Raw genomic sequence first — 23652 nt, forward strand, 5'->3', positions numbered from 1 at the left:
AAAATCATTTAATAGAGTATTACAAAACTCAATAAAATTGCTGGAATACCCATTTTAAAACTAAAGAATTTATTTTGTATTCTTTCAATAGCTTGTACGTGAATATTGTAATTTGGCTTCAACACTTAAGAATATACAGGGGTTTCCAATAAGAGGTGTTATTTTGAATAGCCCGCTATTTCGGTAGATGTTACATTTGAAGCTGTCATTTTTTTGACATTTGACAAGTAAAAACTACGTTATTAATAAAAATGGAACGATACACGCTTCAACAAGGCATTAAAATTATTAAAATTCACTTTAGTGAATCAAAAGCAAATCATCTTGAGTGATGAGGCCCATTTCCACCTCTGTGGCTTCGTCAAAAAGCGAAATTGTCGCATCTGGGGCTCGGAAAACCCAAAAATTATTGTTGAGAAGCCTCTCTATCCTCAACGTGTGACTGTTTGGTGCGATTAATGGTCCGGCGGAGTCATTGGACCGTACTTTTTTGAAAATGAGGCTGGAGCAACAGTTACGGTGAATGGATTGCGCTATCGAGAGATGATTAATGATTTTTTATGGCCGGAATTGGATGGTATTAATCTGGACAACGTTTACTATCAACAAAACGGCGCTACGTGCCACACAAGCAACGAAGTCATTGATCTTTTACGATTGAATATCAAAATAACACCTCTTATTGGAAAACCCTGTATTATGAAATCATTGCAACAGATTTAAAAAAAAACGCATGTTATACAAAATAAACAGAAATTACAAATGGTACAGTTTATGGGTACATCCCATTTCTTACAGCTAACCTAATTCACAAGGAGTACAGAACAAATATAATATTACGGTGTGTAAATATACACAGCCTTAAAAGATACAGCTTTACTAATAAACAATGTGAATATTTTATACAATTGATAAACACCCGTGCACGTGAAAACATAACTAATGAAAACATCAAGTTGAAACTGAAATTCAACAACTTTTAGACAGATTTTTAAAACAGAATCTGACATTTAACAAACATGAAAAAAAATTGAAAAAAGCTTACCACAAAAATTTTAAATCAAAATTTAATTTTAGAGAAATCTAAATTAAGAATTTGTGAGAAGCTGAATTGATGATTCCGATCTCCGGTCAGGTACTCTGGTCCACTGAGCTATGTCGGCTTATTTCCAACACGCCAAATAATTCAATATATTTTTTTTTTTAATTTTATTGAAACATATAAACAAGGTTACAATTTTATAACAATATAAACACCAATATTTCAATCACTCTCCTAATAAAGCAGCTGCTTCTGTTTAGAAGAGGACAACAAAATATTTTTACATTTGTTTAAATTAAATTAAAAATATTAGTAATTTAACAAAAAATAACAATTAAAGTAATAAAAATATAGGTTAGTTAATAGATGATTCAAAGGATTGAAAAGGCAAAAACATATTTCTAAACAATAAGTAAAGTTATGAGGTGGTACAAGAGTATTTTAATTTAATTTTTTTTTTAATATTTTTCGTAGTTTTCTTCCGATCGTATATCAAGGGGTAATTTATTAAATAATTTTACACCCTTGAATATATAGTGATGCTGTGCTGTTGTGGTTCGTGCTAGTGGCACGGTTAGTCCTCCAACAGATATTATTCTTTTGCTAATATTCAATTGTGGTAAATTATTTTTACTAAAGAAATCTTTATGTATTTGTAGAAGTGCAATTTTGTCATAAATTTTTGTAAGTGGGGGAACCGGGAAATCTTGAAAAACATTTATAGTTGGGTAGTAATATGGCTTTTTTAAGATGATTTTTATTAAAATTTTTTGAATAGTGTCCAATGGGAGTAGGGATGATTTATATGCACCCCCCCAAGCCACGATTCCATATTGTAGTACAGAGTGCGCCAGTGCATAATAAATATCTTTTAGTAGTGATATGTACTATTACTTCAATCAACAATTATGGTTTATGACATTGGTTTTTCCTTTGTTATCCTTTGTGCTATGCATAAAAAACCTTGTCTTATAAACATTAGTTTATCATTAAGAAACATACAAGTGTTGCTTTTAATCCCCTTTTATGTTATGCAAAACACCACTTTAATGAAATTCTTATAATATGAAGACTTATACTGATAAAAACTAACACAAATAAGTTCTAAATATATTGAATTAAACGAATATTTTAGTAAATTGTCCATTTTATGAACCAAAACTCGATTTATTAGCATTTACATAAGACATTAAAAAAACAGTAAATATTATTAGTACCAACTCGTATCTTAACTTGTTAAGTCTTTATACAATGTGTTACTAAAACATCGTTTAATCTTTGGGAAGCGATTTTTTATTAGTGAGGCTGATAATATAGTTTAAGGTGACGTGACATTTAATAATAATATTTGGATGATTTTTATAGCGCCGTTTTTGTGCAAAATCACCTCAAGGGCACTGTACAAGTATATAATACATTTCTACAATGATCTATGTTATTACTAAGTATATATAGAGATATTATACAGTACAATACTTACCTGGTAGGTCACTGGAGATTAACACTTAAATAAAATGAACTAATTGTTTATTAGCGAAATTTAGATACAAGATTTAGGACATAATTGGATATAACTGGACTTTCTCTCAGGAATGGTATATTTAATTTAAGGGTACGACAGCTTAAAAAGGTAAGTTTTTAGTTTAGACCTGAATTCTGTTGGACTTGTTATGGATCTTAGTTCCGGAGGGAGTTTATTCCAAGCCTTCGGCCCAGATACTCCGAAAGCGCGATCACCAAACTTAGTATTTGGCTTGCGCTTAGGTTCCATCAGTCTGCCTACAGCTGATGATGTTGCTGATCTAAGAGTTGACTGTTTAAGAGCAGAGTGTTTTCCGGGACGCATAGTTCAGAGATGTAGGGTGGGGCCATTTCATTGATGGTTTTAAACACCATCCAGCACAGTTTGTACTGATTTAAATAGGAATATGTCATATTTTTGTTTAGCGTTATGTGTCAGAATATTATATACTTAAATAGCCATGCAGTTAAGTCCTATTTGAACTATTGAATCGTTTGCTTATGAAATGAAATAGTTAAACACAACATATAATAACACTCATGTATCATACATCAATATTCATGTATCGACAACATATTATATAACGTAGATATAATATCATTCATTGACCAACAACAAATAAATAACATAGATACAACAAAGATATAACATCATGCATATATATACAACAACATTGACATGCCTAGAACATAGATACAATATAATACTAAACTTAGAACACAGATACAACAATATGCATGTACTGACACCATATATACAACATAGATATAACAACATGCGTGTACAACATAGATAAAACAGCATTTATATACCTATAAGATATCCGTAGGATAATGCTAAAAGTGCCTACATCAGTTTTTGTAAATATTGTATCTGCATTTTTTTACGCCAAGATAATAATAATATTTGGATGATTTATATAGTGCCGTTTATGTGCAAAATTACCTCAAGGGCGCTAGATATCGATAAACAATCTTCATTCCTGAGAAATTCACAACATTGAAATGGGCACTTCACTAATCTACGCGTTCATATTCAATTGCATTATTTTCGTAAATAAAATATAAAACAACATGCATATAAATACAACATATATTCAGCATAGTTTCAAAACATGCGTATATCTACAAAATAGATAAAACAACATATATATTCGTATATCTACAACGTATATACAACATAGATTCAGCAACATACATATACCTACCCATATATCAATAATGCTTTGAACTTTCAAATTTTGTTAATAATACAAAAAATTTAATTCGTCCTAACGTTATTTATACAATACAAATACAAAAAGACACTGACGAGAAGGACAAACAGAATTGTATTATGGTCGTGTCCGTGTGCCCGAATAAAGTTCGATTTGCCCTTGCTTCTGCTAAAATTGAGCAGACATTCTTTCCTAAACAAACTTATCTTTATCTTTAGAGCACACGCGACAGGGGGGAAGCCATCCCTTTTCTACCGGTATTTCAATGGAAGATGCTCCTAGTAACTACCGTAATTGATTCCTTAGTCACCGGTGCGTGTTCATGTTCATTTTCACAACCTTTTCTCCTCAAAAAGATACCTCACACTAACTAACTAACCATCACGCCGTTTCCTCGCAGGGGTAGGCAGAGAGGACGGACCGCCAAACAACTCTGTCACACCACACACTTCTTGCCTCATTCACATTCATACATCGTCTTATACATACTCTTCTATTATTCTGACTCTTGACATGGCCCGACTCGAGTATCTGATTCACTTGATCGTGCCATGTCTTCCTCGGGCGTCCCCGACTTGTGCTACCATTCGCATTTGCATCATATATCCTCCTTATACTCCTATCTTCGCTCATTCGCTCTACATGCCCAAACCATCCAAGCGTCCCTTTCTTAATCTTACTCATTACGCTTACATCAGCCTTGCACTCTTTGCGGATCTCCACATTCCTCACACGATAAAACATGGTTTTACCACACATACGCCTCAGGGATCTCATTTCACCTCACACACAGCATTCCCACAGTTTTTTCCCACATTTCACACAGCATTCCCATATTATATGACAAACACCCTGAGCGAAATTACTTCTTATTATATCTTTTTTATGTAAGTACCGCACAAGAGGCCCAACTGCTCTCTGAGAGCCAGTGAGACTATGGCATCATTAATTGCGATATGTTTTGAGGCTTAATGTAATAATAGAAGGCGGGAGAGTACCTGACTATTCAGATCTAGTCATCAAACTTTTTTTTTAAATATTAATCCCGCACGAGAGTTTCAAGTGCTCAAGTCAGTGAGTCCATGATATCCCCAATCGCGGTGTGTTGTGAGTTTTAAGGTAGTGGGGAGAGGAACGAGAAGAAGAAGATGAAGGTGGGGAAGTTCCTGACTATTCAAATCTGGTCACCAAACATGGCCAAAGCCATTTCACACAACGTTTCTATTTTTATACATTTCACCACACTTCTTGAGATTATGAGTTCAGTTAATTTATCATTTCACCACAATTCTTGGGATTATTTTTTTCAATTGATTATACGGTTCCATGATAACTCAACACAGTGACAATTCAACACAATTTTAAAAAGTGATAAAGTTATTAGAAACGATGAAAATTTTTTTTTTAACCTATCATAACCTAACCTAACTTAACCTACTTAACCCAGTAAATAAAATTTTTGTTTCACCACTTTCTATGACTTTATATAACTTTTTAAAGATGTGATGAATTATCATTGTGATGATTTATCCGGTCACCGATTATACATTTGACCACACTTCTTAAGATTATGAGTTCAATTGATTATATGTACATTTAACCACACTTCTTGAGATTATTATTTCAATTGATTATAAATTTCACCACACTTCTGGAGATTATTAGTTCAATTGATTATACATTTAACCACAATTCTTGATATAATTAGTCCAATTGATTGTACATTTAACCACACTTCTTGAGATAATTATTTTAATTGATTATACATTTCACCACACTTCTTAAGATAATTATTTCAATTGATTATACATTTAACCACACTTCTTGAGATTATTATTTCAATTGATTATAAATTTCACCACACTTCTGGAGATTATTATTTCAATTGATTATAAATTTCACCACACTTCTGGAGATTATTATTTCAATTGATTATACATTTAACCACACTTCTTGAGATTATTATTTCAATTGATTATACATTTAACCACACTTCTTAAGATTATGAGTTCAATTGATTATATGTACATTTAACCACACTTCTTGAGATTATTATTTCAATTGATTATAAATTTCACCACACTTCTGGAGATTATTATTTCAATTGATTATAAATTTCACCACACTTCTGGAGATTATTAGTTCAATTGATTATACATTTAACCACAATTCTTGATATAATTAGTCCAATTGATTGTACATTTAACCACACTTCTTGAGATAATTATTTTAATTGATTATACATATCACCACACTTCTTAAGATAATTATTTCAATTGATTATACATTTAACCACACTTCTTGAGATTATTATTTCAATTGATTATAAATTTCACCACACTTCTGGAGATTATTATTTCAATTGATTATACATTTAACCACACTTCTTGAGATTATTATTTCAATTGATTATACATTTAACCACACTTCTTGAGATTATTATTTCAATTGATTACACATTTAACAACACTTCTTGAGATTATTATTTCAATTGATTATACATTTAACCACACTTCTTGAGATTATTATTTCAATTGATTATACATTTAACCACACTTCTTGAGATTATGAGTTCAATCGATAATACATTGAACCACACTTCTTGATATTATTAGTTCAGTTCATAAATCATTAAACAAAACACGTCGATTCGCGGAAAAGGTGAAAACAACGTAATTTAATTTACCTTTGACCCGAAATTTCCAACACACATTAAATTATTCTTAACAATGTGATATTGTGTTATCCGGTTTTCCGCAATTTCGTTAAGGCATTACCTGTATCCTGTGTCTATTGAAACAAAGCACGCTAGGTGAGGCCTTCTCCACAATAATTGATATGAGGTAAAAAATAAATTTCAACATACAAAAAATAACACTAACAGACCAGTTAGACAAGCGTACAAAGAAAACATAAAAACTCCGACAGTAAATTCAAGCTTTGGACAAAGACACTACCAATACCATGCTATAAAAGCTTTCAACAGTGTAAAACTTGAAATTAAAATTGAGGAAAATAAATTCACACACAAAATTACAAAATGGATTAAAGAAAAAAAAAGACAATATTACCAAAATGTCATAGCATAAAATAAAAATAAAACCTACATGTAACACACAAAACCAATATAAACACACATCACTCACAAACACACAAGATTAAATGTAGATAATATTTTCATATTATAAAATGAAGGCCTCAGCACGGGTAAGCCACCCAGTGAGGCCAACATTACTGGAAAACTTTGAAATGTAAAAAATATTGTTCCAAATAAAAAAAAAAATGAAACAAGTAGTCTGGGTTTCAAGACCGAGTTGTTTGGATATTCTGGGGGGAAACGGGTTAACGGCTTTACGTTAGTATTTGTTAGGATGCTGTCAATGTTCGTTCCACTAGGACCACACTGTGTCCTTTATTTCACAGCAATCTCCGCATTATAATATTTATCCATTTGTTTATTAGAATCGAAAGGCAGAACAATGAAGCAAATTTTGTATCTTGAATAAGCCGAACGCTGGCTAGATTTTTAAAAGAGGCTGTTACCTGAAATGCAAAGAGAAAATAAAATAACAGTACTATGTTACTTGCCAACTTAACCTTTCAGGCCTCTGGCATATTGACCGTTATGATAATATTTTCGCTTCTCTTTCGGTACTATATTAAAATTGTGAAATCAAACCCAAAAATGGCTCATCTTACGTTTTTTCGTCTTAACAGTGAACTAAAATTACTGACAACAAAAAAAATGCATATTTTATTTGAAAAATGTATTGCAAACATTACTGCAACCTCACTTTTATATCGTTTTATATAAAAATAATTGATAAAAAAATTATAAAGTTTCCCAATTTTTTCTCAAATTGCGGTCGGAAGCTTTGGTTTCATAGATGTAAATATTTTAATTATTCTGTTTTTAATTTCGATACTAGAAAATTCATAATCAAAATTCATCAAATTGTAATGTTGATTTGCAAATTCTGTGAAGGTTCTATTCAAGTTCTGTTTTTATATCATTATTAGTCAGTTGTTTGAAAAAACTGAATAATCAAAGAACTTGAATAGAACCTTCAAAGAACTTGAAAATCAACTTTGAAATGTGATGAATTGTTCAAATTCTGTGTAAAAACCTGTCCTAAAAGTAATTTTGTTAAATTAAATGTGATTGTTCACTTGGCGGCTTTTGTTATTAATTTAATGAAATAGCTGTTACAACGCTTTTTTTAATTTTCGGTCACTGAAATTGTTGTTCCTCATTGTTATATTATTTAAAATAAATGAGTCTCTTAACCTTGTTTCACTTTTTTGTATAATTACCCAACTTTATGAAATAACGTAGTTATTATTCGTTTTTTAAAAAACGTTTAATATTTAAACGTAAATAAACTACCTATCGATTTTCGGTTGCATTTGAAAAACCGGACCCATTACACGCATGCTCTCAAAGGGTCCCCACCAACACTACCAAACCAGAATACCGTCGAGAATTCAGTTGAGCTTCTATCACAGGGCAAAGCGCACGTCTTTTCGAATCCGCTCTCGCATTGTGTACAATCTCCTACTAAAAACGTCGGGCCATTGATAATATCATATACGATGCCTAAAACTCACCTTCCAACAGTCTAAAAACGATGATTTGGTAGTGGTTTAGTGTAAGATTTGAAGGTTTTCGTGTTGAAACAGTGTGTAAAGATGTGAAAAGTGAAAAAATGCAGTTGAAATTTGTATTGTGAATCTGAAATCACAACAAGCGGCGCTCCGCAAGGTACCTACTAGCGACCAGTTTTACTAAATAGTGATTTTCATACAAAAATTTTTTAAACGTTTTTTTTGTTATGAAATATGTGTTTTTCAATTGTATGAAATTTTAACATTTCTAAAAAGGGGGGTTGTTTTAATAAATCAGAAAACATGCAGTGAAGTTTGTTTTATCTTTTGAAGACACCAGATCGTCTGTAGGAGGTTTTTTAAAAATGATTCTTGAAGTTTTGAAAGTTGAAATTTTTTTGAAAATGTCACGTAAAAATTTTTGGGGTTTTACGTTTTTGCTTGTATTTTCGGCCGTGTTTGTGCTGTCGTCTTCGGAGCCGGTGCATCAGAATGAGAACGAGGTGGAGCTGAGGAATGGGCAGCAACAGCACGTGAGCGTGTTGGGCAGGTGCCCGTGGACGTGCACGTGCACGGGGATGACGGCCGATTGCTCTCACCGCGGGTTGACCAAAGTGCCGGATCAGCTGCCTACAGACGCCGAAAGAATGTAAGTCAACAAAAAGTAAATTAAATATAATTTATTTCATGATTAAACATTGAGTATCACGCTGATAAGTAATCACATTGATTATGAAAATAAAGACTGTTTCTAAAATGGGAAAAAAAAACTTCCCTGTTGTATTTTCAGGTACATTTGCACAATTGTAGGAGATGAGGTCATAGTAAAATACGATATTTATTTAGCAATATCTTACTTTTACCCAAAACTATCGTATTTAATACGCATTTAAAAAAAAGTTATATGTCCCTAACTGCCAAACTTTTAAGCACTGATTATGGAAATCACACTTTGTTAAAAAAATTACTACAAGCAACAACCATTTGCATCCACAAAATGGGTTATTGGGTTCTTAGTTTTGGTTACTTAAGTAATTTAGATTGAAACGAAACTTTTGCAATTGCAAAATACACAAAAAAGAGTAAAATGGCGGCGAATTGATCGTTTTAAAAGATAAATTTTAAGCTTTGATTCAGTAAAAATGGAATTATAATGCATAATAAGTAGAAACGAAGTGTAATTTTCATAATCAGTGCCTATTAAAAGTGCGGCGGTTAGAGAAATATTTACCAAAACACCTTTCATTCAACTTAATGGCAATAAGAAGCATTCAAGAAGAAGATAATACTGATAAATATAAACGAAACATGAAACAGAACAAAACACAGAAAAATAATAAAAAAAGATAATGGTCTCAACTGTACACAACGTATTTACCCACTCGACCAATGGGACCTTTTTCCGAATTTATGTCCGGATTAAATCTTCCCCATAGGAAAAACTAAACCCTTCCACACACTTTTCCACAAATTATCATCTAGTCACATTACGCAAGTGCATTATATAACAAAATAAATAGAAAACAATAAAGAACAACACGTCAACTCACCAGAGATCAAATGGGAAAATAATTCACCGACTCCAGATATTTTCATATCAGAAGGTTCGGCTCGGTAGAACTTCTAACTGGACCTATAAATCCTACTGATCCCTCAACATAAATATTTAAAAATATTTCGTATTCCTACATGTATTTAAAATGACTGATTATTGCATTTTTATGTATAATTTTTTTGATAGATCTAATACGCCTCAATTTTGAATGAGAGAGCTAGGTATAATGCCAGTAGCCGAAATAACAAATGGTAATATTTTTATAGTCTGAGAATGCCAAATTCTTTTAATCTCATTTTCTAAATCTGTGTATTTTCTTATTTTTTCATTAACAGATTTTTGAATATTACAGGAATTTATTATTATTACTATACGTAATTAAAAATAATAATATCATCTCAGATCATACGTTCCTTTCCGAGTGCAGACTGTTATCTTTTTCATATTTATGTTTCTTGTTCCGTTTCATGTTTCGTTTCAATGATATATTACATTGATGGGTATAACTTTAGTTATTAACAACTTAAGAAAAGATGTTCCAATAAAAATATTATGTTAACATTTTTTTTGTATTAAAAACCTAGCTATAGTGGCTCGATCTGTCTGTGCAAATAGATAAACAATAGCGCGTGTTGCTTTTAAGTACAACAGATGGCGCTGTTTAAAAAAAACATGTTTTTACCTGTCACATGAGACATCTATGTAATATAATATGAGGAAAGTGTTACATTTGAATTTCTTTGAAAAATCTGAAACTAAACAATCATACGTCAGAACTGACATTTGCAAACATTATTTTTTATCTTTTTGTAGTAATTTCAGGTATGTTTATTCTATCTGTATAGCGAATCAATATTATCTTTGCGAAGTAAGATAAGTTCAATGATCTCTGTATGCATTTTATCAGTAAATAAGACTGACTGATGTAAATAAAGCAACGTGAACATCAAATACTTTGTTAAGGTTCCGTAAAGATGATTTGAAAAAGAGATATATAAATACGAATGTTAGAAAACCATAATAATTAAGCAACAATGGTGTAAATATTTAATAAAACACGATTCGTTTGAAATAGAGCAAAAATTTCTTGACGAATTCTTTATTTGCATTTAAAGATACACTGTGAATTTTTTCATGCCTATAACATATTAAATAACAGAACAAAATGTGTTCTTCTTTTGTTGGGTGTCTTGTACAGGGCTAGAAGATTCTTCAACAGTGACCAGCTGCTGACCCTGTACAAGTCTCAAGTCCGCCCAACTATTGAATTTGGGAGCCACCTTTGGGCTGGTGCCCCAAAATACTTAATAAGCCTGCTTGAATCTGTGCAAAGGAGAGCGATCCGTCTGATTGAAAATCCGTTGTTAACAGACCGATTGCCTTCTCTAATGCATAGACGCAATGCAGGCATGCTGTGTCTGTTCTACAGGTATTTCAATGGAGCCTGCTCCAAGGAGCTAGCAGCATTGATTCCTGATGCACCGGTGCACGTGCGCGAAACTCGACGGACACGAACTGAACATCCGTTCACGGTTGACGTTGGCTTCGTGAGAACGGGTTTTTCCTCCCTCCTATAATCCGAGCCTCTTCAAGGCCCGCATTAACAAATCCCTTCCTACAGCCCCTACCTTATTCCGCCTCACAACGCCGCCCAACCGGGTGGTGACATAGTTCCCCTGTCTGTACACTGCACAGGCAGGGACGCTCCTGTGAGGTGTCACATAAAAAAAAAAAAAAATTTCGAAGCTTATTTTGCAATTTTTTTCTATCGAGAGAATTTCATATGATTAATGTTTCAGCATAACAAATATAATGATATTATTTTTAAAAATAACATATATTTTTTTGAAACTTATAAACTTAAAGAGTTAAACGAGAAACTTGTTATAAATCTGTAGAAATTGTGTCATTTATTATGATTACAAAATGATTTTTTTTATTTGAATAGCTCAGTTCAAATTATCCCATCTTTCTGGTGCCAATGACACTATTGCATCCCCAATTGCGTTATGTTGTAAGGCTAAAGATGATGTGGAAATACAGAGGAAGACATGGAACGATCAAGAGAACCAGATACAAAACACTTGAGTCGGGCCATGTCAAGAGTCGGAATAACAGAATATGTTCAGGCGAAGCTTAATGCCAAATCACCATTTTGATAAATCTTTATAACAAATTGGTGTACATTATGAATACAAAAAATATGCTTTAGATAAATTGAAGGTTTTCCTATCGCTTCGCTTCAGTAGAATACAAATAAAATATATAATCACTCAATAATAAATATAAATGCAAACTACTAAAAAAAATATTTTTTCAAAAGAAATGTATGAACGCGTAAAGGAAACGAATATAAAAAATATTGTATTATAGCTAGGATTTTCTGTGACAGTTTCACTTGATTAATTTTTATGATTTTTTATAAACTTATTTACAAAATAAATAAAAACCAGTTTTTTGCTTGAAATCGAACGTTTCTAGACTCCGTTTGTCGAGCGATTTTAATGCCTATTACCTACGATATAAGGTATACCAAGAATATATACATTTTCGGCTTGTAGCTTCCTCTTAAGTGTAAATAAAAGTGTATTAAGCCACTAGTTTTAAATCACTAGCTATTAAATATAGTTATAAGTCTAAATCATAGGAATAGATTAATTGTATGAACTAAAGATGTGTTATTTCACAGAATTTGAACAATTGATTAAGTTTCAACGTTCATTTTCGGGTTTTGTGAAAGTCATATTCAAGTTCTGTTATTATATCATTATAGGCTAATTGCTTCACAGTACTGAAATAATAACAAAACTTGAAAAAATCTTCGAAACAACTTGTTAAGCGCCTTTTGAGATGATTTTCTCACGAATACGACGCTATAGAAATAATCGAATTATTATAATTTTATTATTAAGTGCTTGGCAAATCACGCCAAAACACAAAAAGAATAATCACCATAATTTGGCCGTGTAAATCTAAAATTTTTTTTCCCAAATAAAGTTTGTGTTATTTAGTTTCCACCGTTACTGCAAAGTTAAACATGTCAACTTGTAAATAATGAGGGTGGACATTTCTTTGCAAGCAGTTATTTTTACATTACTGTATGGCTTCCACCTTCTTGGAGAAATAATCAGAAATCAATGACTCATAGAACAGCCCATATTATGGTCTCATCGAAATCGTTTTGTCTCCCTTACTGTCAGTGTGAGAAATGTGATCTGAACGATGTTAGAAAGAGAAAACATCACGCTTTATATTCAAATCAAAAGTTAATTTACACACAGAATAATTAAATGTACAGCTTGTGAAATCAAAAGGATCCGACCGAAATTTGAAAATTTATGAAAACTCTCGTTTGAAATAGAGCAAAAATCTCTCGGCAAATGCTTTAGTTGTGTTTAAAGATACACTGTGATTTTTTCATGCCTATAACATATTAAATAACAGAACAAAACGTGTTTTTAGGACGGGTTGTTTCGGAGAATTTGAACAATTCATCAAATTTCAACGTTCATTTTCAAGTTCTGTGAAAGACTTATTCAAGTTCTGTTTTTATATCATTGTAGGCTAGTTGCTTGACAAAACTGAAATAAAAACAGAAGTTGAAATAGTCTTTCACAGAACTTGAAAATGAACGTTGAAATTTGATGAATTGTTCAGATTCTCCGAAACAACCCGTCCTTAATAATTTTTCGTAGCTTACTTTGCCATTTTTTCTATCGAGAGAATTTCATATAATCAATTACCTTTTCGGGTTTACAAGTGTTTAATTATCTTCATAAATAGGATATATTTTTTTTGGAACTTAAAAAGTTTAATAGAAATATGTTATGGAAATTGGGAATGCGGGGGCTTAAAAAACGCATATGGGTCTGTCATTTATAACAGGATCCACGCAGATTAAAATAACCAAGGAAATTAACTGTCAAAAAAACCGAGACGATAATTTTGTTCCGTATTATAAATATTTAACTAGTCATTCATAAGTTTTCTCGGATTACTGAAGACGGCTGTCAGAATGAGCTACTTACGTTTTTCAGAGAAATTGAAAAATACATCAAACTTCAAAGTTAAAATTCAAGTTCTGTGAAGGATCTGTTCAAGATCTGTTATCATATCATCATGGACCGGCTGTTTAACAAGTACTTGGATATTAAAAAAACTTCAGTAGAACTTTCACAGAACTTGAATATTAACTTTTAAGTTCGATCAATTGTTAAAATTTTTGTTAGTGTCTTAAAATAATCTAGGTACATTTTCCACCAGAATATAAATGCTACAAAAAAGCTCTTTTAAAAGCTTTTCTTAAAACTATAAGCAGGTCACCAGGAGCGTCACCAGATTTCAAGCCAGGTCATTTTTTATAGAGCTTACAGGGAAGGTACAAGCGAAAACGTAAATTTTGGTATTTTGAATACCAATAAAATGGAATGCTAACTAACTCCACGTTGAGAACGCCACGAAATATCATTAATTTATGCTGAAAAATATCAATTATATATTTTTTGTTGCAAAATAACACCACTTTCACAAAAATAAAGCAAATTTCCACAAAAAACAACACTTTTCACAAAAAACATACCGAAATTAGCCAAAATAACATCACTTTTCACAAAAAATAACGCGAATTTCGCCAAAATAACACCACTTTTCACAAAAAATAACGCAAATTTCGTCAAAATAAACAACAATTTCCCCATAAATAACGATAATTTCCTCAAAATAACAGATCCAATAGACATTTTTGTTAAATAAACATTTACTGGAGGTGTGTACTGAATATTCGTATATTACTGCAATCCTTACTTCATTCAATATAAAAATAACATATTGTTCCGCTTAGGAGGAATTTAAATTAATATTGTTAGGTTATTCTTAACCAGAGACTGTTTATCTTCTTTTAAAAACAAAATATTTAAATAAATAACTCACGCGCGTTGGCCATTTTACATGGATTAATTTGAAATTTATTCTCGTCACGTTTTAGACGTCAACATTCTCATGTAAATCTCGAAACGAAAACGAAAACGAAAAGGTACAACAAAATCTCCAAAAGTAATATTTTCCATTCTAATTCATGTCGCTATAAATCTCATTATAATTTATGTTTGTATTTCTCGAATTCTGTGCTTCGCTAAAACTGGGCTTCTCAAAATAATAAAACACATGTGGAATGAATCTTGCAGGAGTGACGTAGACCCACAGGCAACGAGATATTATTTTTTAAGCACCGAATTTTTACAATGACAGAAGTTCACTTTGTACATGTACAATATTTGACTAAAAAAATTGCAAATCTTGACATATTAAATTATCATAAGCATTAATAAGTCGCCTGAAACATCCATACAAATTCAAAATAAATGACGCTGACGGGAATCGAATCCGCACCTTCTGATGTCCTTTTCACTGGACCACTGAGCTACGTCGGCTTATTTCTAACCCGCCAAATAATTCAATATGTACTAGTACTTCAATCGACAATTACTGCGTTTTATATTTTTTTCCACCTGTAAACAACCAACTTTATTTTTGTAGGAAAGGCTTTGTTAGTGCTAAATTTCCCACTAGATGGCGTCGAGACATATTATATCTACATTTGTTGGTGAAATATTTTGACTTGTCAAATATTATTATCATTAAAAAAATACTTGACATATTATATTTGCTAAATGTTAAATGTTATTTTGTAAAATTATACCAATTTTTCGGAAGCGTCTAGAGTAAACTTTTATATGCAAATACAAAGCGTGATGTTCTCTCTATCTAACACTGTTTAAATCGTTTATTTCAGCGTAATACAAAAGAAGATAGAACGAATTTTATGAGTACATTACAGTTTTCTTACCTGTATCTGATTGATTTTTTCAGTACAAACGCTGTAGTTTTTTAATTTTCATTGGTAGTTTATAAAAATGTTTGAGTACAATATAGTTTAGTGTTCTTTCGCCGTATTTATTTGAACATTTCGAAATCATTCATCCTTCATTTTGAGTGAATCTTGTATTATGTTTATACAAGGAATTAGACAATAGGCTTACAATGTTAGTCAATAATATTCCCACGAGACACTTAAAACACAAGAATTTTATATCTATTTGTCTATATTTTCTTCAAGTTTTCAACCTCAATTAGCGAATTTCTTCCGAATTTTTGAAGTGAAACTTCTTTACGCGCGTCATGCAATTTCGAGGACCGGAGTAAACCAACTCATGACCGAAACGAAAATGCGGGTACCCCCACCACCGATTAAAGTTCATTTGATCTAGTCAAAGTTTTGAAGTAACATATAAATGCTTCTTAGCTCATCCCGACAACTGGCGTTGGTGGTGTAATGGTCAGCATAGTTGCCTTCCAAGCAGTTGATCCGAGTTCGATTCTCGGCCATCGCACATTATTTTTTTGTTTTTAACGCCTTTTTCATTCAATATCTTATTTTTTAGTAGGTTTTTTTTTTAAAAGAAAATAATATTGCAAAATAATAAAAACACTTATCTCACTGTGATAAAACATTACTCCGCTAGAGCGCGCTTTGCGTTATTGTGTTGGATTAAAATTATTATCTAATCCGTATATTATGATAATTGTATTACATTTATTTAATTAATTTATTTATTTTGATAATATGTAATAATTTACAGAAAAAAAAATTAAAACTATCTCCCTCTGATAAAATATCCGTTCGCTAGAGCGCACTACGCGATCTTGTGTGGGATTCTATTTCTGTACATTGTACATTATTTTTAAAAATATATTATATTTTGGGTGTGATGTAGGTAACATTATAAAACATAACAAGCTCTCATATTTTCAGAACCTACATAATATAATCAATTTATGCGGCTTTGCTTACAGTTGGTGCTCAGCGTGGTTGGCTTTCAATCAGTTAAGCGAGGTTCGATTCTCGGCTGTGGCATTTTTGAAGTGAAACCTTGTTGAGGTGGGGGAGCCGCTCACGAACGTTCTCTCTCTTCTCTTCTTTCCTCTCTCTCAGACACCAGCGAACTGCGCCACGCCAAGCATCAGCTGAAACTAGAAGTTTCACTTCTGTCTTGCGTAGGCTTGACACACCCACTTTTTTTTTATTTATATAATACATTCGTATTATATTTTCAGAAAATAAAGAAAAATCGATTTTTGTAATCAAATGGAAAAAAATATTTTTGGACGCTTACATTGCTAGCGCTGGCTTAACCTTACGAGGTACATCAAAATAATGTACTACGGAATTGTATATCTTAAAAAAGCCTACAGAAAAGTCCTGGATGGTATATGTCCATCTATAAGGATAATCCGAGTAACGTTGGGAACACGTCAGCTAGTATTAAAAAAAAGTCGTCATCAGCGTCTGTCTGTTTGTGCGCTTATTCTTCTGAACTACACAACGGATTTTGATAGTATTTTCATTATCATTTAAAGAATTTTTTCCGGTAAGTTTATATTATATATAAAACATGCATATTGTACACGTCAGCCAGTATACATATAAAATTCAAACTTGCGTATGTTTGTGCTCGCAAAACTCGCAAAGTAGTCGACAGATATAGCTGAAGTTTTCAAACTTTGTTCTTATTGGTGTCAGGAGTGTTTAGAGAATTTGGTTTGGTGGTATAAGTAGTCGGGGACGCCTGAGGTGTAGTTAAAACAATATATCTGCACCGAAATAAGATACCGAGTCGATTTACAGTCTATGTAATGTATTGTTTAACAGTAACATTGTGATATACAGTATAGAATGGTGGAATAAGTCGGAGATTTATTTATTCATTTTCGGGAAATCGACAGTTACTTTACATTTAATCAATTTGTACATAAGTATTATATAGTAAAATAAAACCAATTATGGATTTCCTCCTTGTGATTTTAACTGAGACAGCATAATATGGAATAAGTTATTTAAATAAATTATACAAAAAGCTAATATAAAACGAAAAATTTACAAAACAATACATTTATAGCCATGGAAAGAGGTTGTAGATATAAATCAAATCATAACAGAGATATAAAGAATAGAGACATAAACATTATTCATAAACCATCAGAGAAATATTATTTTATTATTAATGCATTTGGTAAGTTCGCAACTGAAAATATCAACCTTGGATAATACGCTATGCGCGATGCCCGAAAACACATTAGCAATAGCGAAGCATTGCTGGGTTCACTAGTTAATTATATAAATTTTGATGAAATTATCACCTCGTTCATAGTAAAATTTAAAACCTTGAAAAACCCGCTTGGATTAAAAACTTATAGCAATTTTATCTCTTTCATTGGGGCGATGTAATCAAAAAAATTAATTAAAAATATCTTTATAAACACATCCATTTATAGAAAATCCCATTACACAGTACATCACAATACAAATGAGATTCAAAACTGGTTTTCTAACCCGAAGTCCATTTCATATGAGACAATCTGTTGCACGGAATCCCACTTTTAAAACAGATTTTATTTGACGTTTGAACGGTCTCCAAACTGTGACTAGTGCTAAATCACTATTTTGATTAATCTTTATAAAGAATTGGTTTAAATTATGAATACCAAAAAATATGCTTTAGATAAATTGAAGGTTTTCCTATCGCTTTGCTTGAGTAGAATACAAATTAAAAATAAATTACTCAATAAAAAATATAAATGTAAACTACGAAAAAAAATACTTATTCAATAGAAATGTATGAACGCGTAAAGAAAAAAACTTTTAATAAATACAGTATTATAGCTAAGATTATCTGTGACAGTTTCACTTGATTAACTTTTTTGCTTTCTTATAAAATTATTTACAAAATAAATAAAAACCAGTTTTGTGCTTGAAATCGAACGTTTCTAGACTCCGTTTGTCAAGCGATTTTGATGCCTATTACCTACAATATACACATTTTTGGCTTGTAGCTTCCTCTCAACGGTTAAGCATTTCAGCCGATTACAATTTGACCAAACGCTGAAACTTGCCGAGAATTGATTTTCGAATAAAACATGATAACGATAAAGGAGGGCGGTCCGTCTGATTGAAAATCCGTTGTTAACAGACCGATTAGCATCTCTGATGCATAGACGAAATGTAGGCATACTGAGTCTGTTCTACGGGTATTTTAATAGAGCCTGCTCTAAGGAGCTAGCAGCATTGATCACGTGCGTGAGACTCGACACAGTTGATGTTATTTTTGTTGTTTGTTTTTGGGGTGTTATGCCGTGTTGGGCTAACTCCTTCTTTAGCCGACGTTTCGGACAGCGTTGCAGTGTCCATCATCAGGGCAGATCCGGTAGATCCGAAGATGCATAACACCCCAAAAACAAACAACAAAAACGCTTTTGGCCGTGAGAATCTAAAAACTTACCAGTTGATGTTAGTTTCGTGAAAATAGGTCGTATTCCCGGCGTTCTTCGAATTTTCTCTACTTTCAGTAAATATAATATCAATTTATTATATATGTAAACCTTCAGGAAGAAATTTTCTAAATGATAGTGAAAACCCTATCAAAATCCGTTGCGTAGTTTAGAAAAACTAAGCGCATAAAAAAGACAGACGCGGATAGCGACTTTATTTGATACTATTAAAAATGCTTGCGATAACAAATCAGCATCAGTAAAAGTATTAACAACAATCGTCGCCATTTTGTAAACTGTTGTTGCTCGATGGCACTGACTTGATCACGTGACACTACAACTGTCGCTCTAGTCGCTCTTAAATCTAAAAGTGTGACATGCAGAAATTAATATGAAATCACAACGCTAAACTAGCCCATGTGAAATGGACACATCGTCGAGAAACGCAAATACAATTCTCCTGTCAAATAAAATTGATCGGAATTCTATAAATTACAGCCATTTATCATAGGAATAAAATATATTAGAATGGTTCTTGTGGTAAAAAAACGGATTTAGAAAACCGGGTTCGAACATATCATTGTATAGATATCAGATATATTTTGTCAATATACATGCACGATGTCCGTGGTAGAGGGGTAATGTTATCGACTAGCAATCCGAAGGTCGCGGGTTCAAATCCCGGCGCGCACAAGTAAATTTATATTATTTAGAAATGTATTCATGTATCGTATAAGTGCGGCACGATTCAGATTGGAAAATACTCTCAGTATCGCCCTGGTGTTAGACCACCTTTCAAAATTGAAACGAATCCCCACTGCAACTTCACTACCCCAATTATTGGGGGATGCCATAGTCTCACTGGCTCCATTCGATTGGGAGCAGTTGGGACTCTTGCGCGTTATTCACATGAAAAAATGTCTGTTTCTTCGCATGGGTAGGCAGAGAAGACAGACCACCATCAACTCTGTCTTGCTCTCACACTTCTTCTTTTGTTCATTCGCTCTACATTCACAAACCATCTGTGTGTTACTTTCTTAATCTTACTCATTACGCTTATATTAGCCTTGTATTCTTTGCAGATCTCCACATTTCTCACATGGTTTTACCACACATACGCCTCAGGGATCTCATTTCTACAGTTGTAAACATCACGAACCCGATTCCTGAGAATATTTTGAGTGTAACATGTAGATGTCATTTTGCAGTCCGATATATTTTTTCAATTAAAAACAAAAAAATGTGATACGCCCTCTATCTCGTCTGTTACCGTGCTGCTAGAACAAGACGGAGTGCAAATCACGTAACCCGCTAGGCTGTACCTAGCGCAGTACCCAGTTTAGAAAAAATATTTATTTTTATTATTAATTGAAATAAATTATCATACAAAACTAACTGTCTAAATTTCATGACTCCCGAATTATCTTTCCAGAGAACGCATTTTGCTGACTAACAAAGAGTTAAATAAATATATAAGTTCGCATATTTGCAACTCGACAAAAGGGGTGGTACCAATTTCATGACGCCAGAGATCGCCGTCGATTTTGCAACTTCATTTTTAATCGAATATTTTTCCTGTTTTATAGTATGATGATAGCTATACCCTTTCAGACTCACCGACACAGTCGGCGGGCCCATTCTGAAATTTTCTGAAGCATTCGCAACCTTCCCATAACAGAGAACATTTTCGTCACCCACTCCCACCCACGCTCAGCCACCCCAACCAAACTCTCTTACTTTCGATGTGACACCAAGGGCTATCTGCCACCATAACCACCGGTGGGTGGTAGGGGCTGGCTGTAAATAAAATCAGGCGGGTAGGGAAATACAGGTTTCTTTTTATAATATATATTGCATGACCAAGTGAATCAGATACATGATTAGGGGCATGTCAAGAGTCAGAATAATAGATGAGTATGTATGAATGTGAATGAGGCAAGGAGAGTGTGCCAAGTCCGACATGTTTGGCGGTCCATCCTCTCTGCCTACCCCTGCGTGGAAACGGCGTGTTGGTTAGTTAGAAAATCACCTCAACGGGATTTATATATACCTACTACCTACTGACTATTATAGATGGCGATCATAACAACTGATCTTTTTCAGTTAGGTTGGGTTAGGTGAATGACTTGACTATAGTGAAAAATCCTGTCAAATTATTCATTTTCCTGTTAAAAACGGGACTGGAGGTCTATTACGAATGATTTGATAAATTTCATAACAAACTATCAGTAATATTGGAAGTAAAGAAAAATAATAATATTTTCTCATCTCGTACATTATATTTATTCTGTCAAGAGCACCCGCGAGAACACGTGTTCAGATATATTTTGAATGACTAATAATTTATTAGGAAGTGGTCATGCATTCACATTTTCAACAGCACCTAAATATTTGCTTAAGGCGATGCACTATGTCATGTAATATTTTAAATTGAGCCGCTATCAATAACTACCCTTACGTAGATGGCGATAAGGTTTAAATTCCCGCTCAACACCATGCAAGAAAATGATTTATGCAAGAAAAAAACATGGCCAAAAAATGCATTTTATTTTATTTTGTTGATGTTCAGGCATAAACATTTATTTTTTTTCCGAGCATTTTATAAATAACTTAATTTGTCACATAATACAATAAAAACATAACCAAAAATGGGTTCGTAAGCAGGAGATTTTGAACATTAAAGCAGTTTTTATAGACCTTATACATTATTTTTTCTGGGCTTATAAAAAGACTTATCTAAAAAATACTCGATTATTTCAAAGGCCAAGATGTATTCTACTCGCAGTATTTAATTAAAGCATCTGAAACATTTCTAGGCGACCAAATTTTCAAACCAAAAATACATGATTTTGCATTACTACGTATGGCATCGCCTTAAAAGTATAGTATTTTGTTGTGAAACTAAAAAAAATCTGATTTAAAGTTATGACTGCATTATGAACATATTTTCTCTATGGTTTAATTCCCACATTATGCGCCGCAGGCTGACAGTTTTACGAGGCTATGTTCGCCCCCTAGCCGCAGTATTAAATATATTTTAATTTGATTTATGTATTTCCATGTCCTATTCGCTTTCGTGCGTTTTCATAAAGCGAAAATCCCGCCCCTAAAATTAATAAATTCAATTTAAAATTATGCGAGAGCGACTTTTTAATACAATTTTTGTGATTTTTTAATTTAAGGCGATGCACTACGTATTAATTCAAAATCATGTGTTTTTGGTTTGAAAATTTGGTCGCCTAGGAATGTTTCAGATGTTTTAATTAAATACTGCGAGTAGAATACATCTTGGCCTTTGAAATAATCGAGTATTTTTTAGATAAGTCTTTTATAAGCCCAGAAAAATATAGTGTATAAGGTCTATGAAAACTGCTTTAAAGTTCAAAATCTGCTACTTACGAACCCATTTTCGGTTATCATTTTATTGTATAATGTGGAAAATTAAGTAATTAAATAAAAAAAATTAAATATTTATGCCTGAACATCCACAAAATAAAATAAAATGCACTTTTTGGCCATGTTTTTTCTTGCATAAATCAAAACAGGTGGATGGTGTAAGCGGTAATTTAAAACTTTTTAACGTTTTAAGTAAGGTTTTTGAAATTAAAAAAATTTGCAAAGTACCTACATATTTATTATCAAGATCACACCACAAACAATAAACCACATACACATACAATGACATCAAAAGTACATGCAATTTTTATTTAGTAAAAGATTATACATTCATATACATTATTTAAGAAATGTTTTGACTGCCCAACTAGGAGGATTCCCATTTTAGGACAGTCGAATTAAGATGAGTATTAACATTTTGATAAGTATAGTATTAAAATAATAATGAAATAATAGGTATATGTACTTTTAACTGGTGCCTAAGCCTACTAACATATTTTGTATAAATATGAATAACAAAGAGAAGAAATAGAATAAAATAAAATATCCAATTAAACATAAGATAATATATCCTTCTTGTACCTACATACTGTGGAGTTTAATAGATCCGCTACATCTGCGTATCTTTTTACTAACTTCATGTAATCTAGGCACAAATCAGTATTTACAGTCATGCTACTCAATGCTACATATAAACACGGCGAAATTTCCGCGAGCGGTGAATTTTCCCATAATTCGAATCTTGGCTCGCGGAATTTTTGTCAAATTTACATTTAAACATGATTTTGGAACGAGTAGTTCTCATAGGTATATTAAATTCAATGAGGTTAAGTAAACCCGGGCTGTCTATACTACCATGTAAAAATTTTAACATAAATATTACTGGTTCAATATTATTGTTTAATCACATAAATTCAAGAGGCTTTAGGAATCTTTCTACCTTGAAAATGTCGTATACTTCTTGACTTCGAATATAATTCCTCGATCAATTC

General features: G+C 32.4%; 1 protein-coding gene across 1 annotated transcript in view; it reads left to right on the forward strand.

Moving 5' to 3' along the window:
- The first annotated feature begins 8294 nt into the window (after positions 1-8294).
- sli (slit guidance ligand) overlaps positions 8295-23652 on the forward strand; it is a 290993-nt gene continuing 275635 nt past the window's right edge. Inside the window, exon 1 of the mRNA XM_089644128.1 lies at positions 8295-9034. Within this exon, the coding sequence (XP_089500254.1) occupies positions 8751-9034 (284 nt within the window). The 5' untranslated portion in view covers positions 8295-8750. The remainder of the gene's footprint in view (positions 9035-23652) is intronic.

The sequence above is a fragment of the Hesperophylax consimilis genome, chromosome 20 (assembly GCF_061612785.1).
Source record: "Hesperophylax consimilis isolate HC1 chromosome 20, BYU_Hcon_1.0, whole genome shotgun sequence".
NCBI classification, from domain to species: Eukaryota; Metazoa; Arthropoda; class Insecta; order Trichoptera; family Limnephilidae; genus Hesperophylax; species Hesperophylax consimilis.